At 39.5% G+C, this 19,711-nt stretch overlaps 2 protein-coding genes across 8 annotated transcripts in view; one reads left to right on the top strand and one right to left on the bottom strand.

The window, feature by feature from the left end:
• TEX10 (testis expressed 10) overlaps positions 1–11,562 on the top strand; it is a 54,878-nt gene extending 43,316 nt beyond the window's left edge. For all 3 annotated transcript variants that reach the window (XM_088057458.1, XM_014256276.2, XM_014256260.2), the window contains exons 13-16: positions 6,787–6,867; positions 9,332–9,513; positions 10,447–10,657; positions 11,333–11,562. In XM_088057458.1, the coding sequence (XP_087913584.1) occupies positions 6,787–6,867; positions 9,332–9,513; positions 10,447–10,657; positions 11,333–11,446 (588 nt within the window). In that variant the 3' untranslated portion in view covers positions 11,447–11,562. The remainder of the gene's footprint in view (positions 1–6,786; positions 6,868–9,331; positions 9,514–10,446; positions 10,658–11,332) is intronic.
• Positions 11,563–11,798: 236 nt separating this feature from the next.
• INVS (inversin) overlaps positions 11,799–19,711 on the bottom strand; it is an 85,261-nt gene continuing 77,348 nt past the window's right edge. For all 5 annotated transcript variants that reach the window (XM_005517338.3, XM_088060036.1, XM_014255988.2 and 2 more), the window contains 3 exons: positions 15,834–16,066; positions 14,783–14,863; positions 11,799–12,701 (listed from right to left, as the gene is read on the bottom strand). In XM_005517338.3, the coding sequence (XP_005517395.2) occupies positions 12,586–12,701; positions 14,783–14,863; positions 15,834–16,066 (430 nt within the window). In that variant the 3' untranslated portion in view covers positions 11,799–12,585. The remainder of the gene's footprint in view (positions 12,702–14,782; positions 14,864–15,833; positions 16,067–19,711) is intronic.

Here is a 19,711-nt window from a genome sequence, read left to right as displayed (position 1 = left end):
ATGTAGTGTAATACAGTAATCTGTGTCAAAACCTGTTCTGTCTTATACATGAAATACAGTTGGGAAGGCTGGATCTTCACAGATGTGCTATGAAAAATTACAGCAAATCAATAAAGATAGCAAGTCAGTGCATATAAATTAAAAGCCCTGCAAGGATGTTTGTCTTGAGAAGTAAATGGTGGTGTTGTAGTGCTGTAGCTTAACTTGAAGCAGAGATTAATGCTCCAAAAAAAACCTCAAAAAATTTTACAATGTAGATTTTGAATTGAACTTCCTGAAAGATTTCAACTTGTTGTCTTTATTGAGATTTACAGGTTAGGGTTACACTAGGGAGAAAAGGCAGCTAAGGGTAAGTAAATTTCCTTCTAAATAAAATTCCTTCTCAACTAGGAATATGGTACAATTTTAATTTTCTTTGAAGAAGACAAAAAATTCTGTATAAGCCTGTTAGTGTTTAGTAAAGCTACATCCTATCCCAGCTTTAATGTTTAGAAGTGAGAATAATTATTTTATTGGAAAGTAATGCAAAGTCCAGAGAAACAGAAGGGAAATAATTTAAGTAAAAGGAATGCCTCCTAAAATTAATAAAGCTCTTTTTCAGAGGTCTCTTTCATAAAAACCCAAAGCAAACAGAAAGCACCAAAACTAGCCCCAACCAGTAAAAAAATAAATAGTGAAACACAAACTTCCAGAAAACCTAAAGCGATCTTCAGGCCAGTGCTCCATTGTACCTGCATCATATACTTCCTATCTTTTAACACCTTGGAGCTGGGACTTCACTGCAGTGTTACTGCACAGAACAACTCCACAGGTACTGTGTATTGTACTTTATATTCAAATCCTGGCTTGTGATACCTAACCAAAATTTGCTCAGAAAGACTGGCTCTGTGGGACAAGAGCTAAGTGCAGGGTTTTCACTGCACTTTGTTTTAGCTAAGTGCAGCTATGTTCCTGTGTTTTCAAGCCCTTTTGTTTGGAGAAGAGATAGGCAGGTGAATTTGGAGACTTCAACATCAGGTGTTCCTTTGACTGTCCTGCATGTAGTCTGACAAGGAGGCATCCAGAGGAGGAGCAGCTGGCTCTGGTGGCATTTTATAGCTGTGAGGAAGTTGCAGAGCTGTGAAATAAGGGCATATTATGGCTACAAAAGGATGAAACAAAAGCTGTTTTGTGCTGTCTTTTCTTTGAATTATGTTAATAAAATGGCTCTCGGAATAGAACCCAACCTGTGATGTTCTTCAGGTATTGCTTTGTAGCACAGTGGCTTTTGACCTTAAGCCCTGGTTTTGCTGATAACAGTATTTTCAGAAAAGCCCCTCACTTAGAGAACCTGGGTGATTGTCTCTAGCCCTCTCTGCCTTGTAGCACCAAATCTTGCTGGTACCCAGACTTGAGCACGTGTTCAGATTGTTGCACAGGTGAGCTGTGGTGCTTGCCATTCCAGTATTTGTGTCCAGTAGCAAATAAAGATAACTTCCCTTAGTTTAATTGATTCTCAAATACAGATTTTGTATCAGACCCCATGACAGCCAAGGAGCCTGCAGCCAGGCAAGCATCACGGTTAGCAGATGCAAGATGAATTTGTGTGCTGCAGTTACCCTGTTTGTGACCAGGACATAAACTGTGTGTCGTAATTCTTCTAAGTCTTTGGAAATACCAAATCTCTATCAATATGTGGAACACCATATATGTTCTTAAGTATTTGTAATTCTTTAATAAGTTTCTGCATTCCCATTTTGCTACCCCAAATGTAAAATTAGCCCAATAGTGGGTTTTTTACCCTTGTTGCTCACCTGTGTAATGTTCTCCTGCAGACTCTGTTACTCTTCTTGGCTATTTCTTTTTTTAACTTGGATTTTGTTTTATTGTGAATGTGTAGAGGTTTTGTGTGGAGGTTTTTATGTTTTTTTTTTTCTGGAGTCAGTGAATCAGGAATATCTTTCACATCCGCCCCTGTGCGCTTACCCAAGGCAGATGAACAAAGATCTCTTGTTGTACGCAGCTTTCTCAACAACTCAGGGCACTGTTAATATTGCCCTGTCAAATCAATTTATTTCAGAAAGAGAAGCAGCACCTGTCAGGGGAGTACACTGTCTGAAAGGCGAGGGTGCTTCGGGGGAGCTGGTCAAGATTCAGACGCCAAGCTTCATTGCCTGCCCCATCACCTGAAAACTTCTCGTTTTCTACGCTCCACACTAACATGTTACACCGGATACAGTCCTGCTCCAAACAGGCATTTCACTAGGGCTGGGGAATTCACCACAGAACAGCCTGTTACATTTTAGTTATCCATGTCTGAGGTACATGTTGATGTGAGTTGAAAAATATATTTTAAAGTTCACCTTAGGTTATAGTATCTGGTGTGTGCCAACTTTCTTTTTTTAAATAAAATCATTTCTCAGGGAGTCTGAACTGCACAGTGGCTCACTAAAATACTCGATCCATTATCTTTCCTACTTGCTTGGGTTTCTCTTTGTGCTCTTGCTTGTGTGTATCTTCAGAGGAAGGTGAGTATTTTTCTTTGAAAAAAGAGTACTTTGCAGCATTTAATAAACTTGAAATAATACAGAAATTTTCTCTAGACAGTTGCTGATAAGGTGTTTCCTTGAGACTTTGAATCAGGATTCTGTCGTGTTACAGGAAGCATTGAGGGAGTGGGAACAGTTCAATAATGAAGAAAACATTAGTCTTGGTTCATCAGGTGTGCTTGTTCCTTGGGTCATCCCAACTCTGTCGTCCGGAGGTGAGAGCATCTTAGAGATGAACAACATTAAACTGATGAATTCCTCTGGTTCTGCATTAGAACTGTGAAAAGCCTGTGTGGGATTGCATTGTCAATCAGGGTAGCTGTCAGTGGCAAAAATGCTTTTAACTCATCCAGTTGAAGTAAAATACTCCATGGTGTCAGGATCTCCAAAAAACCTGGATCAGGCTGTGCTTCTGAGGGGCCTTCCCAGCCTTTTTTTTTTTTTTCCTTTTTTTTTTTTTTTTTTTTTTTTAATTAATTTGTTTGAGGTTGTTTGTTTTATGGTGTTTTGTTGTTGTTGGGGTTTTTTTTTCCTTGTTGTGGTTGGCTGCTGTTGGAGTTTGTCTTCAGTGTGGCAGGCAAGGAGGCTTCTGTAGCAGTGACTTCCCAAAGCACTAGTAGGGAACCTGCTCTTGCAGTTGTATGGCTCGTGATACTTGGGCTTGTCTGATGAATACGGATTGGCTTGAAAATCTGACAGTGGGTCACAGAGCCCCTAGCATTTGCTGCATAATGCTAACAGATAAACCCTGTGTTTAAGAGAATGATTTTCTTTAGGTTAATTTTTTTGAGTGAACATTCAAACAAAATTAAAAAGGACACCCCAACAAAATATCTAAGCCTAACCCAAACCTGTTATATAAAATACTTATCTCAAAAATAATAAAACCTCCCTGATCAAAAATGCCTGTTCTCAGTCCATTCACTTCAGGATTGCTCTGAAACAAAACTACTCTGGCTTTGGTCCAAAATCAATCTATGAATGTGCCAAAAATGTGATAAATGCTAATCAAATGTAATGTAATGAATCAGCTGTGACATTTTATTATGGAAATTAAACATCATGCAAAACCTTGCCTAAGGAAAATAAATTGTCAGGGAAAATACTAATTTTCATGTGATAATTAAGTTTTCTTTTCCTTTCATTTCCATGTCTAAAAACGTTTCAGTTTCACTTTTAATAACAGGCATTTGGTATGAAAGCCATTTCAAGCAGGATTTAATTTAAAGAATTGAAAAGAATCACCACTCGCACTTAACTGCAGGAAAACAGAACTGATATAGGGAATGGTGGTGCTGTTTTGAGGGTCAGAAAGATCTAAAAGATTGAAAAATCAATTTGCACTTTACCACAGCCCTTCTAAGGAATTATGATGCTGTCCAGTGGTATGATGCCTGTTTTCCTTGCCAGTTCAGGAATAATCTTTGAGTGTGGGCATATTGTACCCATTAAATGCTCCTACAGTTTGTCCTCTCAGGGAGGACAGGGAGAGCCTGAGGGAATGGTGGGCTTACTCTAGGGACATAGTCCTGAGGGTGAAATATTAGTAATGAAATGGTGTTTTTGCTGGGTAGGACTGGTGGATTTGCCTTCAAGGTCTTCAGTTTGTGGGTCTGTATTGAATCAAAAGGAATCTCCCTGACGGACTGTGTCTGGTGTGATTTGCTCACAGGCATATGGCAAACCCCTTTGTAAACTTCCCAAGCTCTGTCCTATGATCAACAAATGCCTCCTCCATTTTCCCCTTTCATAATCATCCTTCTCAATTTCCCTCATCTGCATTCCCAGCCAGCCATGATCATGGTTATGTTTGGTTACATTTGTTTTGGTGCAGCATTTTTCACCACTTTGTAAGTGACAATAAGATCCCTTCTTGGGTGTCATTTTTCTAGCCCAGGCAGGTTAAGTTCTTTGCACTGACACCGGTAAGACAGGATCTCTGTGCAATTTTTCTGTGTCTGTTTGGTTTGAATTTGCCTTTCCTGAAAATGAGTGTCTCTTACTTTGCACAGTGTGTCAGAAGTGGTCTAATTCTTAGCAAGATCTTACAGAGTAGTATTGAAGAGATGATTCTTATTCTGTCTGAGCACTTCTATTTGGATTATCTTTATTTTTACATCCTGAAGTAACATTTGCCCATTTTGTGGTTGTCTCACAACCACTTGTAGTCAGCTGTTACAGAATTTCGTCATTTCCAACTGGTAAAACTCATAGCTTCATGCAGAAGTTTTTATCAGTCTCCAAGCACATGACCCACCACATCTTTTTCACTGATTTTTTTCTGTAGCTGTTACTCATCAAACCTGTGTGATCTTTTCCATAGGTTAGTCCCTTCCTCCTGCCTTTGCAGGGTTTCTCAGCTTGAAGCTGTCATCCAGCAGATTTCATCAGTGCAGCTTTACCTTTTGTGTAAGTGGTGCTCATTGAAATAGCAGCTCAGACTGGAGTCACAGTTTGTCCTTGACATGACAGTCCCCAGTAATAACCTCTGTTGCAGCTTGACTTTATCCCTTGACACAACTAATAACACAGATGTTTTGAGTGGATTTCTTGGGAATATTCCAGAGTACTTAATATTTTATCACTTTCAAATTGTAATGGACAAAAGCCCTACTATATTTAGGATGATGTACTCAGTTTTGTTTCATTATTTATGTTTCATTATAAAGTAAATATATAGTAAAGATACTGAGTGCAAGAGTATATATGAAATTGTCTTTTAAATAGTCCTACTAGTCAAATGAAACACTTGCACTACACCTGTGATACTGACTAACACAAGCAATGTCCTGACAGCCCAATAATGTTGTGTTCCACTAGGCAGATGTGTTAAGGATCTCCTGAATTTGGCTGGCATAAGCAGGGCTGAAACCAGGGTGTGGCATGTAATTTTGAAAAAGCTGAGTGTGCTTTGGTATCATGACAAATGGTGCTGCTTGGCCATTTCTGATTAAACTAGCACTGGCATCCACATTAGTTAAGGCTGAGTTTTCATACCACAGGACCTTGAGTTAATGGTTCTTTCCCTAACCTTTCCCATCCTCCAGCTGCAAATGTTGTGGACTATTATTTTTGATGGTTGATATGTTCTGTTTTGTCATTATCTCAGTTTGTCATTTTGTCATACTATGTTTTGGTGTCTTGACCTGCCTGAACTCAAAGTCTCAAAATCAAAACACTATCACAGAATTTAATCCCTCAGGCCAGATCCTCCTGTGCAAATTCTCTTTAGATTTTGAGTCATGAGGCATCTTAGAGGAATGTGTTTTGTGTAGTTGAGATATTTGTAAAATGCCTGGACTTGAATTCTTTCATCCTTCAAACATCTGATCTCGCTACTCTCTGATTCCCTTAAGCACAAAGAGAAGATTCCATTCCTCATGTATTGGTTCTTCTGTTAACCTTGTCCTTAGCAGGACATCACAATTGCTCATGGTCTGATAACACACTTAGGCTGTGCACATTGGCTTCTCCAGAGGCTTTAGTTGCCACTCTGGTGAGATAAGCAGTGGATGTGAACAAAGAGAGGGCATCCAAGCTCTCCAACTAGCTTGCAAATTATTGGAATAGAGGGGAAGGAAAAGAGGAACAGAGAAAGCCATCTGCTGAGGATTGCAGTACAGCTTACCAGCAGTTCTACTGGAGCTCTTGCTTCTTTATCCTATGCCCAGGAGACTTAAACATTTTATGGTAGTTTGCTAGTGCCTGATATATAAGCACCAGAAAGTTCTATGCAGTTTATAAAACTAGATTTTCCATAGTAGTATTACAGTTTGTATCGTTTTTGAACATGACATTTTTGGCACTGAAGAGGAAACTTATGTTGAAAAATGGATCTTTGCTATATTCTTCTTTGTTGTATTACTTTTCTGTTTCACTGTGACCCCTCTGTTTCATGCTTGATACAGTTATTTGGGGAGTTGTTTCCTGAAATTCTTCAGCTCCAAGGAAAGGCATTTGGAGGCTTGGTGTGGCAGTCTCACTTGATAAGAGTATTTTTTGCCTTCTATCACACAGAATGCGGAGAGCCATTCCCAAAAGCCCTAATGGTGTAGACCATCGTCTCTTTAAGCACTGAACTATGTATGTAGACAATGCTATTCATCTATACTGTGAAGAATCAGTACTTTGAGACAAAGCTGCTGTGTGTCCCTGTAGGTTCTTTGGATTTACGTCTGTCAGCAAAATATGACTGCACAGTGAGTGATTGCTGGTTGCATTTGGAGTGCTTAAATATAACTTTGTTTTATTAAAACAGGTGATCTGTCACAGTTTGTCCACTATACCTTCACAAAGTCAGTGTTTTGACATTCTCCAGACTGGCATCTGTAAATATCTTGTAAGTACCATTTGTCTTCTACATTAAAACTTCCTCGTGATAAATTTGCTAACAGTGTCATTAATCCTCAAATCCACTTATCCTACGTATTTAACATATAATTTCAGCATTTGCAAAAGCTTTAAACAAGATTTGGGGGACTTCAAAAAATACATAATAACTGTTGGTATCTGAACTTATAGGGGTCATTTTGCTCAGATTTGTGAATACTTCAGCTTGTCTTCAAGGTTGCTTATCCATAAATGAAACATTTCTTGGTTTGCTTTGCTTTTCAAAAGAGTGACCAGCAGCTTTTAGATGAGGTTTTTTACCTCATCTATATATTTAAGTATCTAAAGTATGCTAAGAAGATGGAGCCAGGTTCTTTGTGGTGCGGAGCAATAGGACAAGAGGCAGTAAGAAGAAACTGATGCTCAGGAAGCCCCACTTGAACATGAGGAAGAACTTCTCTACTGTGTGGGTGACTGTGACATGGAACAGGTTGCCCACAGATTATGTGGAGTCTCCCTCACTGGAGATATTCTAGAACTGTCTGGACACAGTCCTGTGCCATGTGCTTTAGGATGACTCTGCTTGAGCAGGGAGGTTGGACCAGATGAGTCCTTGTGCTCCCTTCCAACCTGACCCATTCTCTGGGTTTTACAGCCTGTCTTCTAATCCTGAATGTGCCAGAACTGAGCATGGGGTGGCAAAGCCAGAGCTGAGTAACAAAGAATGGTCAGGGACAGAATCTGAAGTTGATCCTGTGATGCTGTCTGATGAGAGAGAGGACACAGGGACTGCCCCTGCCCTCCTGTCAGGGTGGTTCTGTGATCTAACCAGTGTCTGCCATTCCCTGTATGGAGCCATATTGAGAAATTACTAGACCAAAGCTTCCATAGGGAGTAGCTTACCTATAACCATAGTCTGGATTTTTAGGGGTGGATGTTGACTTAAATCAACTTTTAAAAAGGCTTTTATGTTCTACTGCCCTGTCCCTTTAAGAGCAAACCATTAAGTGGGTTTTTATGGTTGGCAAGGCTACTGCCCAGAGTCTCCAACTGGCTGCTGACACCTCTCAGGAAACAAAGGCATCATGGAGGCAGTATCCTATATGGGGACTTACCTGAGCAGCCTCATCTACTGGACTTGTATAAATTGAAGTGTCTCTGTATCTTTCAGACTGGCTGACCAGCACATTCCATCAATATGTTAGCTCAGTTGATCTTCAGGATGGTTCTTTATAGATCCATCTAGATCATTGCCATTATTTATTTATGGTTGATCAGGAAGAACATTATTCTTTTTAATTGTTTGGTGCCTCAGTGTCCTGTAGTATTCGGCAGGGTCGTGGTAACAGCTGCAGTCCCACCTTCTGTCAGGCAGGACCATCATCATCCTCTTCTTGCCTCTGCACCTGACTAGCACAGGGTCAGCCTGGGACAGCGATCTGTGCTTGTGGCCCTGAAATACACCCAGTGTCTTGGGCTGGAAGGATTTAAAAGTTTCAGCTTGTAGTTGTTCTGTATCCCTTACCTCTCACAAGTAATGGTATGAATGAAATACATTTCACATTTCTGTAGCTTGTACTTTATTGATCTTCTAAACATTTCTAAAAGAAACAGCCGACCTTGTTAAGTGAACCAGCTCCCTCTGTCAGTTTAAAATAGTGTACTTGCAGGTGAGCAAATTAGACAACTCTCAAACTCCTTAATAGTTTTTTAAAGGTAAATGGTGCCACACTAGCAGTGCATGATTTTTTTATGGCTTTACAAGAGAAAGTTCTAGGGTACTTACTCCATAGTACTTCAAAATTTAAACTGCTTTCTAATTCACCGCCTCTACAAAAACCAAGATTTTATTTTAAATTATTTATCATGCCTATAAAATCGTTACTCAAGATGATGTTCTCTCTTTAACAACAGCAGAGCATCACCCCACTTCGGGCTCACCATATATTTCATTAGCTTTGATTTACCTCAGTTCATAAAGCTCCTGTTGGTCTTCAAAGGAGACTCACCCTGGTGACAATTCAGTAGAAGCTTTTCTTTCTGTAGCATAAATCAGAGTTTTCTTCTACCTCAGTGACTGCTCAGTGCCATTTCAAGACTCAGAAGGCCTTCCCAGTCCCATGATATATGGTTAAAAGGAAAGACCTGTTCTGCCCAGAAGATTGTGTCTGCACTGTCATTCAGAGCAAGGCTCAAAGCAGTGCTGCTTTTCAGATATGTTTGAGATGAGTGTTTGTTTGGAGGGGATGGAATGAAGATGTCAATTTAACCTTCTGTTGGTATGAACGGCAGTTTATTGGGAAAGCAGGGATTTGAAAAAATGCAGTGGTCTCTAGAGTTTGAAAAGAAACAAAGTAAAATATGTCACCACAGGAAAGCTCTAGGTTTGTGTGTATCCCAGCAAAAAATCTTGTATAAAGTGATGGACTTGGGTGGTTGTTTTTTTTTTTTTTTTTTGTCTTGTTTTAATACAGGTTGGATTGGCTGTAATACCTGATAGCACAGCTGGATCTGTTCTGTGTGCCATAAATAAGCTCTTGGATCAAGCCTGCATCATAAGTGAAAACCTGCACAGGTTCTTGGCCTCTTGTTGTTACAGTCTTCTGTACTTCCTGTTAACTATAGACAGAGAGGATGCAGAGCATTTACAGAAAAGGTAAAGCTGCTTTTCTTACAGTCTTGTCTCTGTCTTTGCAGCCACAAGTATTTAGAGATGTGAAATGAAAGGATACCCCCCTCCCTTCAGTTTTTTTTCCTGTCTCTCTTTTGCTTGCTTCAAATCAGCACTTAGATTTAAGAAAAACACCTGCAAAGTTACCAGGAATTACTTAAAACAGTAACTGAAGAAGGTTTCATCTCAAATTGTTTTGCTTGGATGTCACAACTACCCTGATTTTGTAAAGTTGGATATTTATACCTTAATCTTTAACCTTAGCTTCATTAGGTACATTGAAAAGCACCATGCAAAGGATTTGGCTTTATGAGTACATTGATTTGATATTTCAAACTTCTCAGGCATCATTACATAGACTGCGATGCCATTTGATTTAAAAAATCCAAAAGCTACAGATAACAAATTCAAATAAATTCACCTGAAACACAGAAATGTCTTTAAACAGGTCAAACTTTTCCATATTCAGAAAAGTTGTTGAAAGCTTCCTGAAAATTGAAAGCCCAACTCCTCCTTCTCTTACTGTATTTAATGACTTGCATTCACAAACAGCTGAGTCCATTATTTAATTTCTTATGAATCTTAAAAGTTCAGGTGTACCTGAAAAATGACTGAAACAAAAACCTCTTCACAGCTGCATGAAGCAGAAATTCACTGTGTGAGAGATTAAACAACATTTGTAGCTTCCAGGTCAGGCCCTTAACTTTTTTCCAGTGCTATACAAAATTTTGGAATATTTTCAAGTTTGGCATTTTCTGGTACAGATTTTCTGCTTTGCCACTAATTATAGTGAATGCAGCTGGTATGATTGAATCCACAGAAGCAAGTTTCCTTGTACAGCCATGCAGCCAGTTCACAGAAGCATCCTTGAAATGTGTGTCCTCAGTCATTTCAGTTTTGATTATCTTTTCCTCTCAGGGATATGCTGTGGAGATCATGCATTTCTGCATTAGCACTCCTGCCACGGTTACTGAGGCTGATGCTGCAAAGCCTGCAAGTGAGCAGGATCTGTCGGGAGGAGCTGCCCATTGTTGCTCAGTTGCTTCGCTTACTAATGCAGCACGGGCAGCTCAGGAGCCATATGATCACCAATGAGTTTCTGGTGCAACAGATCATCAAGGACATCATGGTATGAAAGTTCTTGTTTCCTAGAGACCACATGTATGTCATGTTTATTTTTAAAAATCATTGCAAATGTTCAAGAGGAGCTGTTTTTAAACGGTGGTGAAAGCAGATATAAGACATTATGGCAAGGTTCTCTAACCTGCAAGTTAGGGAGGGGGTTGTTTCCTTTTAGTGTAGAAAATACCACAACCAGTTCTTGTGTTGTTCCACCGTGGGTGGGTTATATGTGTTGCTGGGTTCTTTTAAGCCACCTATATAATCCTGAGAAGAGGGAATTCCTGGGCCTGGACTGGGTGGTCTGTTGGTAGCAGTTCCCCTTAGAGTGGGTTGGGGAGCTCTGCTGCATTGGTAGCACTGTGCTCATTTGCATTTTAATTGCCTATAAATTGCAGAATTGCAAAGTGAGCCACTCTAATTAAGAATAAGGAAAGCACATCTGGTGTTAACTCACACACTTGGTAATGTAATGACTTAGTGTACCCAGTTGTAACACTTTATTATTATTTAACAGACACACAGTGTTGAAATGTATAAAAGAGAGGAACAATGTCACTGTGTGCAGGGGAACAGGGCTGTCTTGTACCTTTAACAGTGCACCTGATTACCTGTAAAAACAAAGCCAGGTTTTGCAAATGCTGTTGGGGAAATTGAGTGTTACCTTTTTTCTCCTTCTTTCTAGACACTGAAGAGTGGTGAAGTTCAGGAGCAGTGGCTCACAGACCTCCATTACTGTTTCAACATCTACCTTGCCTCTCATCCCCAGACACCTGGCCCTATAAACACAGTATATTGAAGAGGTCAAACTGCATTTATTGTAAAGCATTTACTTCTATTTAGTTTTGAATGGAATATGTTGGAACAAAGCTTGTCAATTTTTTTGTAAGTGAAACAATAAAAATTTTACAGAGAACTGCAATACCTCTGCTGCCTTTTTTTTAAGCAAGTAGATGGTACTGAAAGGGATTTTACTAAAATGTGGTGATGACAATGAGGGGTGTTAAAGTCAAGTCCTTGATGCTGAAGAGCTTGCAGACAAATGGACTTAAATTGACTCTGCTCATCTATTACTGTGAAGCATCACATTATTTAAAAAAAAATAGAATTGTGTAATACCAAGTAGAAAAAAAAAATTGAAAACAGTATGCTTTAGAGTAACATTTTTTATTTTTGCTGAGTTCATATTTTTAAATACTTTGAGCAAGGTAAATACTGTACACTGTGGCAGCTCCAAAGCTATTAAAAAACTTTTTTTTTTTCCTAGAGTAGGGCTCATCTTTTCTTGCTTCTCTAATGCACATAGAAAAAGAGTTATTAAAAAAAATTGTGATCATTTCAAAGGGTAGAAAACACAGCCCTAATAGTTTCCATAGGTTGTGAAAGCAGTTTCTTTAGTGTTTTTTGTCAATAGGTCTACATTTCCTTCCACATCCATAGTTAGCTAAGGAACAATTGGTTCTTTAGGAGAGAAGTGGAGCATGAAGGCTGTTCTCCCATTCCTGCTTGGATTTTGAAATTATTTTAATGACCTTGAGGTAAAATTGAACACTGGTCTCTCAGAACTGTAGTATCTTCAGTACAGTTTCCCTCTTCTTTGAAACTCTGCTTGATGGACACATTCAAAATTCCTACTTTTTGCAATGGAAAGCTTTTATTGCCCCTGCAATGTTATTGCAATACTGGGCTTAGTGCTTCATTTTCTGTCTTCAAATGCAATTCAGATTTCATCCTGTACTGGTGAAGAAATTAACAGTTGCATTTAGAAATCAGTTTGTACACAAAATGAGTCCAGCTCCTTAGAAGTGTGTTTGGCATGTAATGCTGAGATAATACAAAACCGAAAATGTTCAGGTTTAATACATCATAGATGGCTTATACATTATGGAAGATAACAGCTGTACTGGAATGGATTTTAAATTCCAAACATTGTTTTGCTTAATGCTTGAGTCTTGTATTTTTTGGTTTTGCAGCAGTGGTTGGTCTCATGTTGTATGAAAATTGCCTTGATTTTTCCATGTTCTCCAGCAAATTAACACACTGTAGGTTGCTCACTGTAAAAGAACAAAATAGTTTTGATGAGTAACTCTAGTGGGTGAAAAGGAGCTTCAAATACACTGTGTTCTAGATTTCATAAGCAGCAAATCTCCTGGGAGCAGAACGTGCCTTTTTTCCTGGTAATCACTGCTGATGGTCTCTCAATAGAGTTTGGTTTCTGCAGCACTGGGTACAGCTTGTGTGGAACACAGCTGATGATGCTGCTGCTGCGTGTGGGACTTCAGCAGCCTCTCACGAGTGTAACAAGGTTCACTCCCATAAATGAACGTAGGACTCCAGACTAACACTAGACTTGTTGAAGAGAGAGATTGTGTTGAGCAATCTTTAGCAACATGAGGTAGGCAGTGGGCTCTTCCTAGAAAGTCTGGGAAACTGGTCCAGGGGCTAAAGTGAGTGCTCTGAATTGCTCATGCAATGTTTTTTTATTTCCTGTAATGTGGTACAAGTAATATGCATGTTTTCCTTTCCCAGGTTTGTGAAGATCAAACATTTCAATGCTTTCCATTCTAGCCAGGGTCATCCCAAGTGCAAATCTAAATGTTTCACTGAGGGTGTGAACCCAGCACATCTTAAGGACGTCTTTCTAAAGCCAAGAGTTGCAAAACCTGCTCCTTTGCAACTCTGAACACACTTTAATGTCCACAGTGAAACAAAGAACCAGGCTGTCTGGTTCTGCTGGAGAGCACCTCTTTAAGTGCCACTTGCTGAATTGACAAAAGGAATCTATTTAATTTTTAAAAAGACAGCAAACTAGAAAAAGTACACATTTCAAGTTTTGAAAATGTTTTAATGATAACAATCTTTAAAGGGCCTATTTGCCAGAATATTCCAAAGCACTTACCCTGTCCCTTTTCTACCTTTCTACCTGTCACCTGCCTTACTGAACATTTCCTTTGAACACCCTCTGCATATCCCCCCTTCCGCAATGTTTGAATGAGTTGGGTGCCAATCCCTGTTACAGATTTGTCACTGCACACTTCTTCCAGGAGCTCTATGAACATTAAAATTCGGGCTGACAGTCAGCCTTCACCTTCCCAGATGTACCTTCTGCAAGGGGAAATGAAACTGAACAGTCCATTCTGACCTACTCCAGGCACCTACGTCAGAAACGGAGTATCTGGCATTAGCCACTGACAGCTCTGAACTTTTCCAACAAACCTAATGTTGTCATGCACAAAGGCAGGCAGATGAAAAACATGTTATTGTCTTTTAAGTAAGGGCTAAAGTTCCCTGAGCTCTTATTAGGTGAATAAAAGTAGGTAGTGTTCTAAAGGAACTGGGCAGAGTTCCTATCACTAACCTATTCGTCACCAAGTTATGAAAGCAAAGGCCATTCCAGCCTCAAGAGAAAGCCTTTTTATTTCAGAAGACAGGGAGATCTGTTGTCCTGAAAAGTTAAACGAAAAGAGCTAAAAGCTCTTTTAAAATTTAGATTTGTATCTGCGTGAAGAGGTGGCAATCAAACACCTGTCTGGTCATGCCTCTTAATTAAAACAGTTCTCAGACAGTGAAAGAAAAAGGCCTCTGTCTCTTAGTGAGGCAGAAATTCACCTACAGTTCTAACAAACTCAAGGATAGGTCCACTGTCATATTTCCTTCTGAGTTCAGAGTTGTGTTAAACTACTTGGAAAATGTATTTTACTTCCCTTTGCAAATTACCTGAACTCCTGTTTCCTTGAAGCAGTTGCTGTGTTCCCATCTAGCTGTGGCCTGTCTGCCCGAGGTGTAGCACAGCCAGGAACACCAAATGCCCAGTGGGACACTGAAATTTCATGTGGTGAAACACCAACATGACCACAGCTCCCAACCCCAAGTAAGTCCATAATACACTTTAAACAGTCTGACAGATGGACTTCAGTAAAAATGTTTTTCATCTAAATGACTCAAGGATAGAAGTGCAGTGCTCAAATAAGCCCAAACGCAGTGAAAGGAGGAGCGTGCAATCACAACAGTTTGGCAGCAGTTACGCATTTTGATAAGAGATCCTAGTCCTTAAGCAGATTGTTTTCTTCTTAGATAAGAAAACAATCTCAGGTATATAAACATCAAAGTATTCTTAAAATGAGATGTGTCCTACCTGAGACCAGCTGCACATCAGAAAGTTTCAGCTTAGAAGGAGGTCTTGTTGACTGACACACTTTGCCTTCCTGAGAACGTCCTTTAACACACAATGTGAACAGCTCTGTGTTTATCACATAAACATGTGGCTGTGTATAGCTACAAAATATTTCAGTAAGATATAGCATTATTCTAAAAGTTACTCTCATTTTTAATGGGGAAACTCATGAGACATGCCGTATGACAGAATATCATGACATACACAACTGAAATTTAAGTAACATTACAATACATCTTGCAGCTATTTAAAAAAAAAAGGAAAACAAATTTATTATTTATTTATTTTATCCTTTTTGGTTCTCAAAGCTACAGAGCCATGATAGAAGTGACTTACCAGCTGCTAAAATACATATAATTAGCATATCCTTATTCCATCAGTCATCCATACTGTAAAGGAACTCAAGGTCTAGAAGCAAAACTTGGCCTCTACCTGTTGTTGAAGATGCATTCCTTTGCACGTCCACATCCAGGCACAGTGCAAAGCAGTGCAGAATTATAAAAGACAATCTTGCTTTTGCCAGAAAGGCCACTTATCTTCATACAGAAAGTTACCAACATTGAACATATTCTTCAAATGAAAATATTTTTAAAACTGTAACAAACAAAAAGTTTAAAACAATGCTTTAAAAAACCAAACCGTGATCCAGATAGCCACTCTGCATGGATACAGCCAGCTATCCCCAGCTTAACTGCTCTGTTCTCTTTCCACATTGATATATGGTGAGCAGCCCTGGCAACATAATTATTTGATTGCTCAAGATCTGTGTTGAAACAATGCTGTGTGGGGATTCAAACAGCTTTAGCAGCAGCCATTTTAAATCACCGAGTTGTTTGTTTTTTTTAACCTGAAACAGAAATACAGTTGCCCAGAACACCTGAGATTCAGACTAATTTTTATAAATAGCTGAAATCCTTAACAGTTAGGTAAGAAGTGCATAGACTAATAACACTCTGTTATAAAAAATAAAAGCACAGTTATTCAAAATCAATGATGGTGAAAAGAAAATTACCATATATCTGCTTTAGGATGGACTGCTTGCTGGTTTTTATGGCTGAGCTGGTTTTGTTTAAGGATTTCAGATTTTTACATGAAGGAACTGATTTCAGAGGGCTATGGTTCAGCTGTTTCTTCCAAGCAACCTGAATGAAGAAGGCAGCTGTCTCTTGTCTCCATTTGTCTTCATCTTCCTTGCACTGCCGCTTAGCACTAAGGAGCTGAAACAACTCCTGTCTTAGCTGGTAACTAGAGAGCAGAAAAGAGAAGAGCACTTGTTTTAGGTGACCTGTTTTTACTTCTGTGCTTTCCACGCATCAGTTCACATGGTGGATTACATGAGTAACTGGGAAAACAGAACTCCCACTGATGTGCTAAGTCACTTGGATGAGAAATGTTTGTTCAGAAGAAAAACTAGGAGTTGGGTTCAATTTTGGATGCATCCACTATTTCACATAGCTACTAAAGAACTGGCATTACAGGTATCAAAAGTTACAGTGCTTCAACATCAGCTTATCAGCTGTTTTATAAATAGAAAATCATCAGAAGACAAAACTAGAAATATTTATGGCAACAGTATAATCAGCACTGCTTCCCCATGTTCACTATATTCACAGCTTAATAACACCAACCTTTCTCGTGTGCCTTAGCACTTCATGTCCTCAGTCAATCAGTGCAAGAGACAAACCAAATCTGCCTCCTGTGGGTTCAACTGCACATTTCCTCTGCAGAAAACTGAGCTGCTCTCCACCCCTCCTCTGAAGATGCTCCCCTCACCTTGTTTTCAGCAATTTTTGTTTTTTCCCCTTCCCTTCAAAAGCTCCCTGTTTTCTGATCCAGCCTTGCCTCAGCTGCTTTGATCTTGCACGCAGTCACAGCCCTCTGCGAGTGGCAGCAGCAGATTGTCTGTCCCTCACACCCTCACACTCCGGTGGCAAATGGCACCAGCAGCAAGGAGTTGTTTGGGGTTTTTTTTTCCCTCGAATCGGACGTAAGTATTCAATCGGATATTGGCGTTTCACATTCACAAGTCAATTAACTGGCTTAGCAATTAACTCTGAATCCTCCCAGTACAAACCTGTCACAAATGAGCATTGAGTCACACTTGCAAAATATTTATTATAAGTGTTTGGTAACAGGCCAAAACACATTGATCATCATCCCCTCTGGCATTCAAAAAGGCTTCTACTGGGTGCCCCAGGTAAAGCAAAGGAGGAAGGAGAGAGAAAGAGGTGATTTTCTTCTGTTGCTCCGTCTGCAAAAAGTTCTACATTAAAAGACAGCCAGCCAGACACAAATTGTTTGAATATATGTTCTAAGCCAGCGAACTACCTAATTCAAACAAAGCAGCAGCCATATACAAAAAATGAGTACATAAAAGCACAATAGAATGCCAAAGGGGGATGATATGCTCTGTTACAGCCCAAATAATTTTAAACCTCCAATAAGCTTAGTAAATTACCTCCGTGAAATTTGCTGGGTGAGACAAATGTATTTAATCTTAATTTAGTGAAGCTTCAGAATTCAGGCATGTACTGTTATGCAGCTCATTAAAGTACATAACAAATGCAGGCAGCAACTGCATCTTGTCAGGGCCTGCAAGTTTTGAAGCATGGTATGAATTCAGAACAGGAGTGTTACTGAGACACAGAGGGAAAAAAATGATCCAGTTTTCTTAAATAACATGCCACCTTTAGCTTTTCAGAGGGGTAAGAGAGGAAAAGAAAGTGAAGAGGGAGCACAGTTGCAGTGACTTGCTAACATAATTTGAGCTAAGGATGGGTTAAGCGAATACTTAACTGCAGAAAAAACAATTGGGGAACTGTTTTATGCTGGAGCAGAAAAGAATACTAAGCTACTGTCTTGGAATTCAGTAATTGCTGCCAGATGCCTTTGCTGATACGTGAAATGACCCATTCACAGTCCCTCCACCTTTGCACCCAGCTGTGATTTCAGTTTGTAGAGAACCTCTGGTAGTTTTTAGCAACAAGAGAACAACTGTGAGGTTCTGACACTGAGAAGATGTAGGTAGTTATCTGTAGAGCAAGTGCACATTGTTTTAATTTAGCTCTCTCATAACAGATCATTCTGATCCTAGTGAGAAAAAAGGAGAATGGGACCAGCTTTGATACAATATCAATCTGACATGGTCAGAACGCTTAGTCAACAAAACTACTGCACATAAAAGAAAAGTGTAATATCCATGTGCAGAACAAAGCTGGCAAGTGGTATTTTCACTCATTGTTACAGAAGCTCTAATCTTAAAAACCACTGCTGGCCGAAGTATGCACACGGCAATAATATATTAAAAAAATACAGCTTGACTCCAGTGGGAGAACAACAGCAACCAACTTATTCCAGCTTCTGTTGGCTCCCTGTGGGCCCTGGAGCACAGTACAGGCCCCGGTGGCCCCCAGGAGAGAGAACACAGACACAGAATCTGTAAGCCTCAATGAGCAGGATAAGCAATTAACCTTTGGCAAGCCACACACCTTAGAATACACTTTTGAGGACTATATTTATAAAGTTTGCAGATTTGGGAATTGAAACATTCTCTTGAGAACGGCAAGTTTAATACACTTAAGTAGACCAGTACCACTCTGCTGTTGCGTTTCCCTTCAATAAGTGATTCAGGACTATAAAATCTGCAGTGAGACAACTGCATTTAATGCCAATTTAGAGAAATTCGAGAACTCAAGCATGTACTTTTACCTTTTTCTAATGTAGAATTACACAATAACATTGTATAATTTTACTTCTGTCTACAAGTACACGCTATTTACCATGTGCAAGTTTGGGAAAAAAGCAAACACAGGACAGTGAAAGAACTGCCAAATGAATGTCTCCTGCAGCCTTGCAGAATTTTTGATCTTTGTTAGTGTTCTATGAGTTCTTGCAAACAGAACAAATATATTTATTTTTCACTATTAAGTATTTAAATAACAAATGTAACTTAAACAATCTTTAATTCCCACAATTTCCAAAATGCAAAGTGTTAGTAAGCACATGCGCTTCTTGGAGAGAAGGCACACCATCCCTGTTTCAGCAGGTGGACAGTTTAGAAAGGCCTATCCAAAATCTGTAGTGTAAATGGAATGCAGATTTCTGTGCAGGTAAGCCAGCTTAATGCTTGGATCCCAATTCTTGTGGGGAGATTTGCACAAGCACTCACTACACATCGCTTCTGCTTTGTCTTAAAGCCATGGCACATGCCTGCCCCTCTGAAAGGATTTTAAACTGGTGTTGAGTGAAAGCAGCAGAGCCAGCAGCAGCAGCAGCAGCATCACTTGCAGGTACACTCTCCTAACCTACTCCTGGCTTCCTTTAGCTTTTGGTATCTAAGAAATTTGAACACATAAGACAAAAACTTGGGATCTACATCAGAAAAGGCCGAGGAGAAAGCAGCAGAGAGGGCAGAAGTGGTGCAACCCTTGGAGAAAAAGTAGCTGCTTTGCTTCACAGTTCAGAGGAACGTGGCATGGAGTCCCAGAACCACAGAGTGGTTTGGGTTGGACCATCTCGTCCACCCTCCCTGCCATGGCCAGGGACATCTTCAACTCAGAGTAACTCAGAGAAAATGTTAAAAACAGTGAGAGACATTGAAAGAATTTTGGTAAACACAAACAATTTATAATTTTCTGCATTCAGTAAAATCAAAGAAAGTTTAAATAAAAACAAGAAATAAGAATAATTTGAATATTATATACTTCCCTTACATACTCTTCCTGCCAATTTTGATAAGAAATTAAATATTAAGAAGCATGTACTTTTAGAATGACTGCATTTCTGAGGTTGAAACTCACACATTCATGAAAGCAGGATAATGCTGTGGAAAGCACTCTGTACATTCTTCTGTACAGCAGTTGTTCCTGCTTAATCAAGGCATTCAAGCTA

This window comes from Pseudopodoces humilis, chromosome 1 (genome assembly GCF_049639895.1).
Source record: "Pseudopodoces humilis isolate 2021_Gansu_Grassland_sample_001 chromosome 1, ASM4963989v1, whole genome shotgun sequence".
NCBI lineage: Eukaryota > Metazoa > Chordata > Aves > Passeriformes > Paridae > Pseudopodoces > Pseudopodoces humilis.
Note: the sequence above shows the minus strand (reverse complement) of the source record. Positions and strands in the feature narration are given on the sequence as shown.